The 12,022-nt window shown below is 58.0% G+C and overlaps 1 protein-coding gene across 1 annotated transcript in view; it reads left to right on the top strand.

Moving 5' to 3' along the window:
* The window catches only part of SPIRE2 (spire type actin nucleation factor 2), a 43,142-nt gene extending 38,201 nt beyond the window's left edge, over positions 1–4,941 (top strand). Inside the window, exons 11-15 of the mRNA XM_034788858.1 lie at positions 332–466; positions 630–697; positions 793–820; positions 1,856–1,971; positions 4,160–4,941. Of these exons, the coding sequence (XP_034644749.1) occupies positions 332–466; positions 630–697; positions 793–820; positions 1,856–1,971; positions 4,160–4,373 (561 nt within the window). The 3' untranslated portion in view covers positions 4,374–4,941. The remainder of the gene's footprint in view (positions 1–331; positions 467–629; positions 698–792; positions 821–1,855; positions 1,972–4,159) is intronic.
* Positions 4,942–12,022: the final 7,081 nt, after the last annotated feature.

Here is a 12,022-nt window from a genome sequence, read left to right as displayed (position 1 = left end):
CCCCGTCCAAACCCCGCCATGGCTGTGGGGCCCTCATGCAGCCAGGTACAAATGCAGGGGAGCTGAGGGGGGCAGGGGCAGGGCCTGGGAGCTTGTCCCTGCTGCTGTCCTGTCAGTCTCCGTTCCATGCCTCCCTCTTGCGTCCCCTCCAGGGCCCTTGTAGGCGCTTGGGCCACGGACACATCGTGGGTTCGTTCGCTCCCCGCCGAAATGCCGCCCCTCCTCTCTGTGCATTAAAGGGGCTCAGGTCAGGCTGTGGCTGGGCAGTGATCAGCCAGGCCCTGGGGCGGGACTGCGCCCTGCTTAGTGCCCTCCCCCTCTCTGCACCCAGGAGTTCAGCCACCCCGTGGAGAGCCTGGCACTCACTGTGGAGGAGATGATGGACGTGCGCAGGGTGCTGGTAAAGGCCGAGATGGAGAAATTCCTCCCGAGCAAGGAACTCTACAACAGCCTGAAGAAGGGGAAGGTGAGGGCTGGGGATGGGATGGCACCATGGCCTCCCTGGGAGCGACTGCCTGGGATCTAGGGCGTGAGCATGTGTGGAAAGGGCCAGCAGACAGCCCCTGGGGTGTAGGGATGCTACCAAATACAGACCATGACCTTTCACCTTGGCCCTTCTCCACCTACAGATCTGCTGCTGCTGCAGAACAAAGTTCCCTTTGTTTTCTTGGCCCCAAGCCTGTGTCTTCTGCAAGAGGTGAGCGAAAGGTCCCCTGCTTTGGGGGGTGGGTGCACGGGGAGCAGGGGAATGAGGTTCTTTACTGACCCTTACGATTCTCTCTCTACTTTTAGATCCGTCTGCACCTCCTGCAGCCTGAAGGTAAGAGACACTTCGTGAATCAGTCCCAAGAGAACCATCCTCATTGTGCCCATTGTCTGGGGCCTCCTGCCACTTTACTCTGTGGGCACCTGCACCTTGTCTCATTTTTGGACACTGTCGTCCCCCCCCCCCAAAGTAGCAGGTCTGGCAGTGATCTCAGAGTGCAGCGTGCCAGTGGGATCGTGATGGGGCGGAAGCCCCGCAGTGGGCATGTGAAGGTACCCGCTGTGCCAAGGCGGAGCAGTGCTGAACTGGCTGTGGGCTGGCAGCAGAAGGGCAGGCACTGTAGCATTTTGGGGCCCCTGCTTAGCTAACTCCTGGTCACCATGGTCCCCCCACCATGTAGGACAATGGCCATAGCACAGTGGGAAGGGTCAGGGGGCTGATTCTTTGTGGCCCCCATATTTAACCAGGGGTGCTGGACCTCCGGGTGCTGGGGGAGAGGCTGCTGCCCCCCCTGGCTTGAAGTGGTTTCCATTATCCACAGGGTTTGGTTTTGTTCACTGGCTCTCAGCACCCCTGTACAAACTGTTACAACGCCCCTGCATTTAACTGACTTGTAACCTTCGGGCCACCGCTCCCCACCTCTGCTGCAGGAAGTGGCCTGGTCAGAAATGACGCGGACACGGGGGGACCCTCAGTGCGGGGAGCTGGGGCCTGTGGGAAAGCATTTGCTTGGAGTGATGCTGTGGTTGTGTGAGCTCAGTGCTGAGAGCTGTGCTAAGCACGTTACGGTCCCTCCTTGGGCACAAGCTGGCACAGAACATGGCCCAATCCCTGCGTAAGTCACCCAGCTTAGGTGAGCCGCGATCTCAGCCAGGAAATCCTCTGGGTGGGAACACAGGACTTCGGCTTCAAGCTGGCTCGCTTTTGTGGCTACCTCTGGCCTGGGGAACTTGCCCCTTTTCCCCGTGTCAGGCACAGGACAGGACATACGTGTTGGTGCAGCTGTGCTGGATGGCCGGTGGCCGTGGCAGCAGCTCAGAAAGTGCCCAGGTGCCCACCTGACACTGACCTCTGCTGCTTCTCCTGCAGATTAAGATGCCTTCGAAGAAGCTTGCTCACATTCCCGTCTACGCCCTGGGCTTCGAGAACCTCCCCGGATCTCTGAATGCCAAAGCTCTGCTGCTGAGGAGGAGAGATGCCTTCCAGTAAGTTCCCCCCAGTGCTTCCTGCTGCCCCACCCCGGCTCTGCAGCAAGGCCCTCGTCCAGTACAGTGGGTGCGTGGCCTCTCCAGTACAACCTTCCCGCTGCTGGCACCTGGTCCCGGGATCTGGAGCCACTGGACAAGGGGCCAGATATCAGGAGAGCCAGAGGCAGGGTGACCTAGAAGCCTGAGGCTGCATTGGCTGAAGCCATGGGGGATGTGAGGAATGCAGGATCAGGCCCTTGGGTGATGTAGGTGTCTGTGCTAGCAGCGCCCAGTGCTAAAGCCGTGGTGCAGCCCCCGCTGGCGGCAGGGTGGGGTGGGGGACGGGACGGATTGGGACGAAGTGAACCAATAGTCTTTCCCCTATGTAGCTGGGCTGATGGGCACCACAGGCCGTAGAGAGCCAGGCATCCCTCTCCAGATCCCACAGACATCTGAAAATGGCCCTTTGGCAGAGGTGGGGTGTATTGGGCTGTCCCTTCTCTTTGTTTCCTGGTGGTTCCTGTGCAGAGCGTTGGGTTGGTTGCACAGCTCCGTGCACCCCGGGCAGGGCACGAGACAAACCAGAGTGGGGAGCACCATCGTCACATCTCCTCCCAACACAGCCACGCCCTGTGCTGGTGTCTTCTCTGCCATGCAGCTGTCCCCTACCATCTCCCTGACCCCTCCTTGGCCAGGCTTCCTCTCTGACTTCGACACCTGGCTCCCCTTCTGCCTTCCCTCACAGTCCCTGTGCCCTCCTTGGCAACTTCGCCCCCACCAGTAAATCCCTGAGCACCCCCGACTCTCACCTCCAAGTGTGACCTGCTGCCTGCCCCGGGCTCGCCAGGTGCTGTTCCCTCTCATCTCTCAAGAGCTGAGCTCCCTCCTCACCCCCTGCAGTGTCACTCACTGCATCTCTAACCCACCCTTCCATGATCTCCAATCTGTCAAGGCCCACCACTGTTCAGGCTCCTCCCCCACAATGCAGACATGCTCTGGTCTCCTCCCTTGTCAAACCCACCCACCTCCCCATCCCCTCCAGGCTCAGTGATCCTGCTGGCTACAGCCATTGCCTTGAATCTCTCCTCTAGCTCCTTTCTGGATCCTCTAGTCCAGCTGCAGCTTCTCCACTCCACCAAACCCACTCCCACCAACATCTCCAGCCACCAACTCCTGGCTAAGTACGAGGGCTGTATTCCACCGCACACTTCCTCGACCTCGAGGATGCTCTATGCTCCTGTGTGCCGTAATGTGCTCCCTGAATTTTCATGGCTCCGGGCCCTCCTGGTTTTCATCCTACCTCTCTGGCTGTTCCTGTGCGGTCTGATTTGATGGATCCATCTCCAACTTCGCTTGCATGTTACTCCTGGGAGAATTCTGCGCCACTGTGCATGCGCAGAATTTATGTCCCCCGCAAATTTCTATGCTTCCCTGCAGAAAAATGACTTTGTGATGGGGAAGCAAAGGGAAACCACAAGAGCAGTCATGTGACCCTCCCCAGCAGTATGTTTTGGGTGCCCAGGGCAGCCAGCAGAGAGGTAAATCACAGTGGGGTAGGAAGCAGGACTGGGGAAGACCCTGCTCCCTACCCTGCACTCTCAACCCACACCTGGATCCCCCCACACTGAACCTCCCCACTCTTGGATCCTGCCTTGCTGAGCTGCCTGTCCACACCTGGTGCACCTGGCACAGAGGGGCAGGGCCCTGGGGGTTTCTGAGGCAGACCCGGTCCTTGCGCTGTGTCAGGGTTGGGTGCAGCCTCACTGCTGTGTCCCTATGGGGGAGCTGCACAGTGATTTCCCACCTCTGTGCAGCCAATGGCCTGTGCTCTCCACTGCCATGCTGGAGCCTCCACATTTATTTGACAAATCAAATTTGCAGAATTTTGCAGAATTTTAAAATATTGCGCAGAATTTTTAATTTTTTGGTGCAGAATTCGTAATTTGTTGGTGCAGAATTTGTAATTTGTTGGTACAGAATGCCCTCAGGAGTAGCATGTGCCCCACCGAGTTCTGTCCTTCCCTCCCGCCCCTTTCTCTCTCTGTGACTGATCTCTGGCAAGGCTACGAGGGGGCGTCGTCCCCAGCACTGGAGAATGCAAATCATAGGCTTGGCAGTTCCCTGGGCTGGGGGGGCTCTGAGTCCTTACACAGAGCAGGGAGGTATTTCCAAGGGGACGGCTGCTTCTCATGGTTGTGTCTTGCAGCTCCCTGCACTGGCGGAAGGTGGAAGCGGAGTTCCCCCACATCTACACCCACGGCTCCATCTTGAAGGACATCTGCTGTGACTGCACCAGCTTCGTGACCGATGTCATCAGCTCGAGCCGGAAGAGCATGGACATCCTGAACGCCACGCCGCGCAAGGGCAGGAAGACGCAATCCCTCTACATCCAGCCCACCCGCATTGCCAAACCCCAGTGAAGGACTCCTCTGCCGCCCCGCCGGGCCTGGCCCTGGCAGCTTCACAGGCACCAGGAGCCAGGCTCACAAGCAACTCCGCAGTGTTAGCACCTTGGCAGAAATTGGCTCTCCAATGAGCACACCTCCCAGCGAGCTGGGACTCTCTGGGCATCACCTCCCACCCCCACCGACATCCGTGCGCAAGAACCAAACCAAGATGGCTTCCAGATGACCCTGCTGCCTAAAAATTGCCAGCCATCCTTCCCTGGCATGCTGCAAACACCGCTGCTTGCCCCCAGCCTGACCGCTCGTGCCGCTCTTAGACCTCCATTGCGATGCCCTGCTAGTGGAGGTGTGCGTATGTACATAGATGATATATATACAGCTCTATATTTATAGACATTAGTGACCAGCGAGATGGCACCTCAGCCAGCGGGACTAGTGTCGGAAGCCACGTGTTGCACAGCCGGGACCCCACTAGCTCGGTGTCTCCCCATGGGAGGGCAGAAGGACCCAATCCCTTGCTCTGGCTGAGGATGGGCAGGACCCAGGATGTGACTCGGAGCCCAGCTTCTCTCAGATCTGTCGGAGTGCGTGTTTCCTTCCTTCCCACCTGGGCAGCTGGTCCTGCCCGGTTCCTCGGGGTCCCGGAGCAGGCTGGGGCGATCTGTCTGGAAGGTGGGGACCCTAAACGTGTTGGGGGAGGAACTGTTCAGACCCTTCTGTTTACATTGCTTCTGACTCGCCTGGAAGGAACGGAGTCCTAGCTCCTGGGCCTGTGTGTGCTGCTGGCTAGCACAAGGCAACGTGCTGGTTCTGCCATGTGGCCAAACCCCTGCCATTGGGATCAGGGACGCAGGCTGTAGACCCCCTCCTCTGCCCGCCCAGCCTGGCATCGTTCCTCTCCAGCTCATCCCTTGGTGTCAACGGCTGCCGGGGCTGGGAGGCCCCCGGGGCTCAGTTCCCACCGAAAGCACCTGGCGGAGCTGGGCTGGCTAGAAGCCCTGGCTGGTCTTAGGCCCTATGTTTGAATCCAGGGCATAGTGCTTGTGACGGCCCGAGCGCCTGTCCTGGGAGCCAGTGGGTTTTGAGCCTTGTGAGGTTCAGTGAGGGGGGTGCGTGGCCTTGCCCCAAGGAGCAGACTGGGGCCCCCTGCTCCCCATGGGGAGACCCCCTGTGCATTACTGAGAGCAAAGGCTTTTCATGGGTCCTTTCTAGCTCAGTCATTGAGCCAGGATCATGGGGATCTCCAGTGACTGCCTGCCCCCACCGCTCCCTTCCCTTCGCTGCTCTGGCTGCCTGGTGCTGTCAGTGCCCCTGTCCCTGGCGGTGGAGCAGGCACTGGCTGGATTTAGTCAGACGCTGGTTTTGTACCGGACACTCGGCTGGGAGGACGTGTTTGTCTTTGTGCTGCAAGGCTGCGTGTGGCATCGGGGCTCGCTCCGGGCAGGGCTGGGCTGGTGGCCGGCTGCGCCGTGTCTGAGTGTACGTGTGCGGCAGTGGGGGAGAGCAGCCGCAGGCAGCCAGGGACAGGCTGGCCACATGGTCATGCAGAGCATGCGAGGCTGCTGCTTGGTTAGAATGAAGCCAGCCATGCTCCTGTGGCCTGTGAAGCATCCCCTGCCCCCGGCAGTGCCCTGCAATTAATAGTAATAATACGGAGGAGGGCTTTGCATTAAAGGGGCTGCCCAGCCCCAGGGAGCCAGGCCATCACTATCCCCAAGCACAGGTGGGAAGACAAAAGCACAGAGAAGGGAGGTGTCTTGCCCAGGCCACCCAGAGCAAGTCCAGTCCCATCGAATGTATTTGTCTAGAGCATGCTTTGTGCGAAGTAGCCCGGCCTATGGAGGCTGAGTGACACCATGCCCTCCTCCCTGCCCAGGGCCAAGAGAGGCCTGGGGAATTGGGCCAAACAAAATCATGCTCCTGCATCAGGTTTCCTCAGTGGGCGGGTGTCTCCCCACAGACTGTGCCTGCCCACATGCTGCGGTCCAGGTAAAGCACCCAAGCCGTGTGAACTAAAGGGACTATTCCACAATGTGCCACCACCTGGGTGTGTTGTGTCTTGTGACACAGGGAAATACAAACTACACATGCCTACTAGGCCCAAACAAGTCCCGGGGAAGGACCTGCTTTTTAGTGGCTCAGAAACCACGGGCCCATGCCATGGAGTGCCAACTTTGCACTTTCACACAGGCTGACTACATGGGCAGATTGGGTTTGTGCCTGCAGCTGGCCAGACAGACACTCAGGCCTTGTCTACACTAGAAATGGTTTGCTGGTTACACTGGCAAACCCTTCTAGTGGGGATGCAGCTTAAACGCGTGCTTTGGTGGGATAGTTCATACCAGTTCCCCAAACAAAATAGCTGTGCTGGTCTGACTGTCTACACTGGGGCGTTAGCCAGCCTAGCGAGGTCAGGTGGGAGAGGGACTTTTCACACTCCTAGCCAACACAGCTGCCGCAAAACTTTGCACTGTAGATCAGGCCTCAGCCTGGCAACTGGCTCGTGCTCATAAATCAAGTCAGTAATTGCTAGTGGATCTCTGCACACAGCACGAAGGGACTGAGCTCTGGCAAACCAGGCCTGGATGGGACCTGGCAGCATTTGGGGGAAGGGGCATCCTCCCTGGGAAACTGCACAATGTGTGATAGGGGAAGCCAGGGGGACGCCCCTGCAGACTCCACGACCTAGCAGCCCCTCTCCACGCTGAAGAGACCATCCTGGCAGAAACCCCTGGTGCTCTACTGCCCATGGGCGCTGGTTTCTGAGGTTAGCCTGCCTTGGCGCCACCCCGCTCGCTTCTCCCTGTTTTGACTCGACCACATTTTGCTGACACATAAGAACGACAATGCCTTATCATCCTGCCCACTGTCTGCAATAACTCATCCTCCTGCCCCTGTCAGCGTTGACAGGCACGTGCAAATGAGGGTGACTCCGCCCACGTGTCCTGTCCATGGCTGACCCATCGGCCAATGTTTTGTACAAAGCCCATCCTGTACAGATGAAATGTACACTGTAAATAACGTGCACCTGGACTGGCATGGTTGCTCTTGTACATATGGTTGCTCCCATACTAATAAATCCCTATTTTGAGCTGCAGTGGCTGTTTCGTAATGCTTTGTCAGCATGTACTGATTTCTGGGCTGGGGAAGTGGGGAAGCTGGTGGGGTAGCTATGGGTGGAGGGAGGCCGACACAGACAGTGCTGTAGCTTACTCCTGGGGGAATTTTGCGCCTCTGCGTGCGTAGAATTAATGTCCCCCGCAGATTTCTTTGCTTTCCTGCAGAAAAATGACTTTCTAACAGGGAAACAAAGGGAAGCTGCAAGAGCAGTCACGCACCAGTCCCTAGCTGAGCAGATACATTGCTTCAAACACCCAGAGCAGCCGGTGGAGTGATAAATCACCATGGGGCTGGGGACACCCCAGCCAGTGGCTCCTACCCTGAGCCGGGATCAGCTGCTAGTCCCAGCTGGGCTGGAGGCAGGAGAGGACGGGACTTCCTCTTCCCCTGCAAGCAGTGTCTGGAGTTATCAGACCCACCCCTCAGAAACCTCCCCCAGCTGCAGGAAGCTCAGCATCCTCCCCTGCTTCCTTCCCCCATCGCTCCTCAGCTGCAGGGGGAGGGGTCACTGTATGGGAGCTGCTCCCCCATCCCCCTAACTCCCGTGCATCCGGACCTCCCCTACCCAGACACTGCTGCCAAGCCTCACCGGGTACATCCAGAACCTCCAGACCCAAACCCCACCCCATTGAACCTCAACCCCTGCATCTGGAGCCCTCCTGCACCCAGACCCCCGCCTCCAGACCCCCACCCTGATGCCCCACCCCCCGCACCACCCTGAGCCCCCCACACCCAGACCCTTCTGCTGAGCCCCAACCACCTTCACCTGGAAGCCCCTGCAGAGTCCAACTGCTCCTGCACCTGGAACCCACGACCCTAACGAGCCTCTGCGCATCCAGATCCCCCCACACCTAGACCCCCCACTTAGCTGCCTGCACCCAGATTGTCCCACACAAAATTCTCTCACCACAGACCTGGATCCCCCCCACACTGATCCCCTTCACACTTGGATGCTGCCTACCCCAGGGTTTCTGGGGCAAGCCCAGGTCTTGTGCGGTGTCAGGGTCGGGCACAGCCTCACTGCTGAGTCTGTGTCCTGGGCGTGCGGGGGCTGCAGGGTGATCTTCCACCTTCCACAAGTCACTGGCCTGTGCTCCCCACTGCCATGCTGGAGCCTCCGCATTTATTTATTGACAAATAAAACTTGCAGAATTTTAAAATATTGTGCGCAGAATGTGACATGTTCTGGTGCAGAACGTCCCCAGGAGTAGCAGCTGCACTGAGCCACAGAGAGCTACTGAAATGGGGCGGGGGGCAAGAGGAGGCGTCCAGGGCAGCAGGCTTGCTGGGCCAGCCCACGCTCGGCTTGTATTGAGAAGAGGAAGGCGAGCGCTTTCCCCAGGAACTTTTTCAGCACCTCGTCCCTAAATTCGTATTCATGTTTCCTACGTATTCAGGTGTTTGTGTTGGAGTTTAAGCCAGAGGCTGCAGTCAGGGCTGGGGCCCCATTGTGCTGGCTCTACACACACACGTCCAGTGACACAGCCCTGCCCCATAGAACTCACAATCGAAGAAAGGTCTCTGTCCAAACAAGCCCTAGAGAGCTGCACTTGTTTATGCTACGGCTGAGTTTGGCGCCTTGAACGGGAGCCTTCAGCTTGCAGAGCGAGTGCCCTCCTGTGGTTACTGGTGCAGCCATCCCGGTGGGCAGCACTGGAACCCAGCAAGGGGCTTTTCCAGACTGGCTGAATTGCTTTGTTCCTGCTGTGGATGGCTTTCTCCTGTCGAGATGGTGAGCTCAGAGGTGGGGACAGGCTTTCCATACCAGGGCTGGCTGGTGCCCCCCGGGACCTGGCACTGTTGTTTGTGTCTGTATGAATTTCAGTGCTGGAGAAAGGCACCCGGGTGACAGCCAGCAGCAGGAAGGTCTCTGTCATCGGAGCAGCAGGTGCCGTATCAGTGTGAGCCTCCGTTTGCCAGTGTCTCTCACCCCTAGCAGGTTTCATTAACATATGTATAAACGTGGCTCTCAGATGCATGATCGACAGGGCTGGGGCACTGGGTGAACTGGTTTGCATAACCCTGCACTCCCTCTGCTCACAAGCGTCACTGTGCTATCTGCACAGGCTGAGGAACCACACTGGTGTGTAACACACACGCCCACACTGTGCTGGAGGAACACAGCCCCATCTGAGCAGCATGTCCCTCCCAATGTCACTTGTTCACGCGCTGCCAGGCCCTTTATTTTCGGAAGTGGGGGAGGAGCTGGCAGAGAGAACCCAGACAGAGCCCAGAGCGCAGGAAGGAACCGGAGCCGCAGATGAGGGTATTGCACGTTCCTAGAGCTCTCAGTAATCTGCACAAACTGTCCATTCCCTGTATGCTGCCAGCTTAGCACTGGAGCAGTTTTGTGATGTGTGTAGGAAGGATAAAGGGGCAGCTCTTGAAAACTGCAGATGGATGGGGACTATTGATAACACGAGATGCAGGAGCATCTGTTCCACCTTGTTAGGAGCTGAACGCTAAGCCCTGTTGTGCCTGCTCAGTAGACAGCAGGAGGGGGCAGCAGCGGGTAGGGAATAAAGATTTACTCTCCTCTAATGGAAAAAGAACAGGAGTCCTTGTGGCATCTTCGAGACTAACAGATTTATTTGGGCATAAACTTTCATGGGCTAAAACCCACTTCGTCAGATGCATGGAGTTGAAAATCCAGTAGGAAGATAGATAGATAGATAGATATAGATATAGAGAAAATGAAAAAATGGGTGTTGCCATACCAACTCTAATGAGATTAATTGATTAAGGTGGACTATTAGCAGGAGAAAAAAAACTTTTGTAGTGATAATCCGGATGGTCCATTTCAAACAGTTGACAAGAAGGTGTGAGTAACAGTAGGGGGAAAATTAACATGGGGAAATAGTTTTTAGTTTGTGTAATGACTCATCCACTCCCAGTCTTTATTCAAGCCTAATTTAATGATGTCCAGTTTGCAAATTATTTCTAGTTCTGCAGTTCCACGTTGGAGTCTGTTTTTGAAGTTTTTTTGTTGAATAATTGTGACTTTTCGGTCTGTAATTGAGTGACCAAGGAGGTTGAAGTGTTCTCTGACTGGTTTTTGAATGTTATAAATTCTTGACTGATTTGTGTCCATTTATTCTTTTACGTAGAGACTGTCCGGTTTGGCCAATGTACATGGGTACGTGCCATAGGTAGGGCCATTCCGCCCCAGGCAAGGGAGCACCCCAATTACATGCTCCAGGCAGAAGAGGCAGCACAGAGATGTCTATGGGAGAAGTGGGTGTTCAGGGCTGGGGTGGAGAGGCCTGGGAATGAGGCAATAAGAGAAGAGCACATTATTATGACTAGAATCATGTTTTTATGGTAGTGCCATAGCCCAGCCAGGAATGACACCACATTGTGCTCGGCTCTGCACCTGGAATCGACGGTCCTTGCCCTGAACCACTTACTTAAATCGAGAAGGGGGGAGGGGTAGAAGGGGGGAGGGTCTGTGCTCATGGCTTCTGCAGCAGTCACCTCCTGCCCTGACACGCCACCCCCTGGTTTACGTATAAGCACTAGACAGACAGGTGCCTGCTTCTCTCCTTTGCTCCTGGACGTGCCGAGAGTCATGGGGGATTTCAATTCCTTCTGGCAGGCAAGTGCTTAGCCAGCATGGCCTGAAGTGCATGAGGCTACCTCGGACGGACCGGGCCCAGGGTGACCAGATGTCCCCATTTTATAGGGACAGTTCCGATATTTGGGGCTTTTTTTTATATAGGCTCCTATTACCCCCCACCCCGTCCCGATTGTTCACACGTGCTGTCTGGTCAGTGTCACCCTACCCGGGCTTGGTGGCACACAGCGCGTGATGCCAATATTGTGCCCACTCCTTGTCTCTACTTCCTTACACAAACACCTGGGTCAGCAGGGGCTCCCCCCGGAGGCAGATGGGGGGCTCCCAGGCCAGGGAGGGGCTCGCTGCAGCCGGCCCCGGAGCTCAGCAGAGTCGGGGGGCTCCTGCTGCGATGCGAAGTGAGATCCGCCCCTGGCTGCCTCTAGGGGGCGCGCGGGACTCAGCTGGGTCCCGCTGCAACTTATCTCACGCCGTTCACGCCCGAGGACGGAGCGTGACACAGGGGGCCGAACGGAGAGCAGCGCATGCGCGCAGGGCCACTGTGCCGTTCGGCCGCGGAGTCGCGCTCGTCGCCTGTCGCGCAGGCGCAGCAGAGAGGCGGGGCCGAGGCGGGCTCCATGTCGCGGCGGGCCCTGCGGAGGCTGCGGGGGGAGCAGCGGGGCCAGGAGCCCCTGGAGCCGGGGGGGCTGCGGCTGGGCCCCGAGGGGGCGGGGGCGGAGCCGGAGCCGGAGCCGGGCCGCGGCAGGAGGGGGCCGGAGCGGGGCGGGGTCAGCAACCTGTACGAGCTGGTGAGGGGCCGGGCCGGGCCGGGCGGAAGTGCCGGGGGTCCAGCAGCGCCCCTCGCCCCGGGCGGGGAGCCGGGCCGGGCCGGGCCGGGCGGAAGTGCCGGGGGTCCAGCAGCGCCCCTCGCCCCGGGCGGGGAGCCGGGCCGGGCCGGGCCGGAGGGGGGCGGGTCTGGCGGAAGGACCGG

This window comes from Trachemys scripta, chromosome 13 (assembly GCF_013100865.1).
Source record: "Trachemys scripta elegans isolate TJP31775 chromosome 13, CAS_Tse_1.0, whole genome shotgun sequence".
Lineage (NCBI taxonomy): Eukaryota > Metazoa > Chordata > Testudines > Emydidae > Trachemys > Trachemys scripta.
This window is presented reverse-complemented; position numbering and strand designations above follow the sequence as displayed.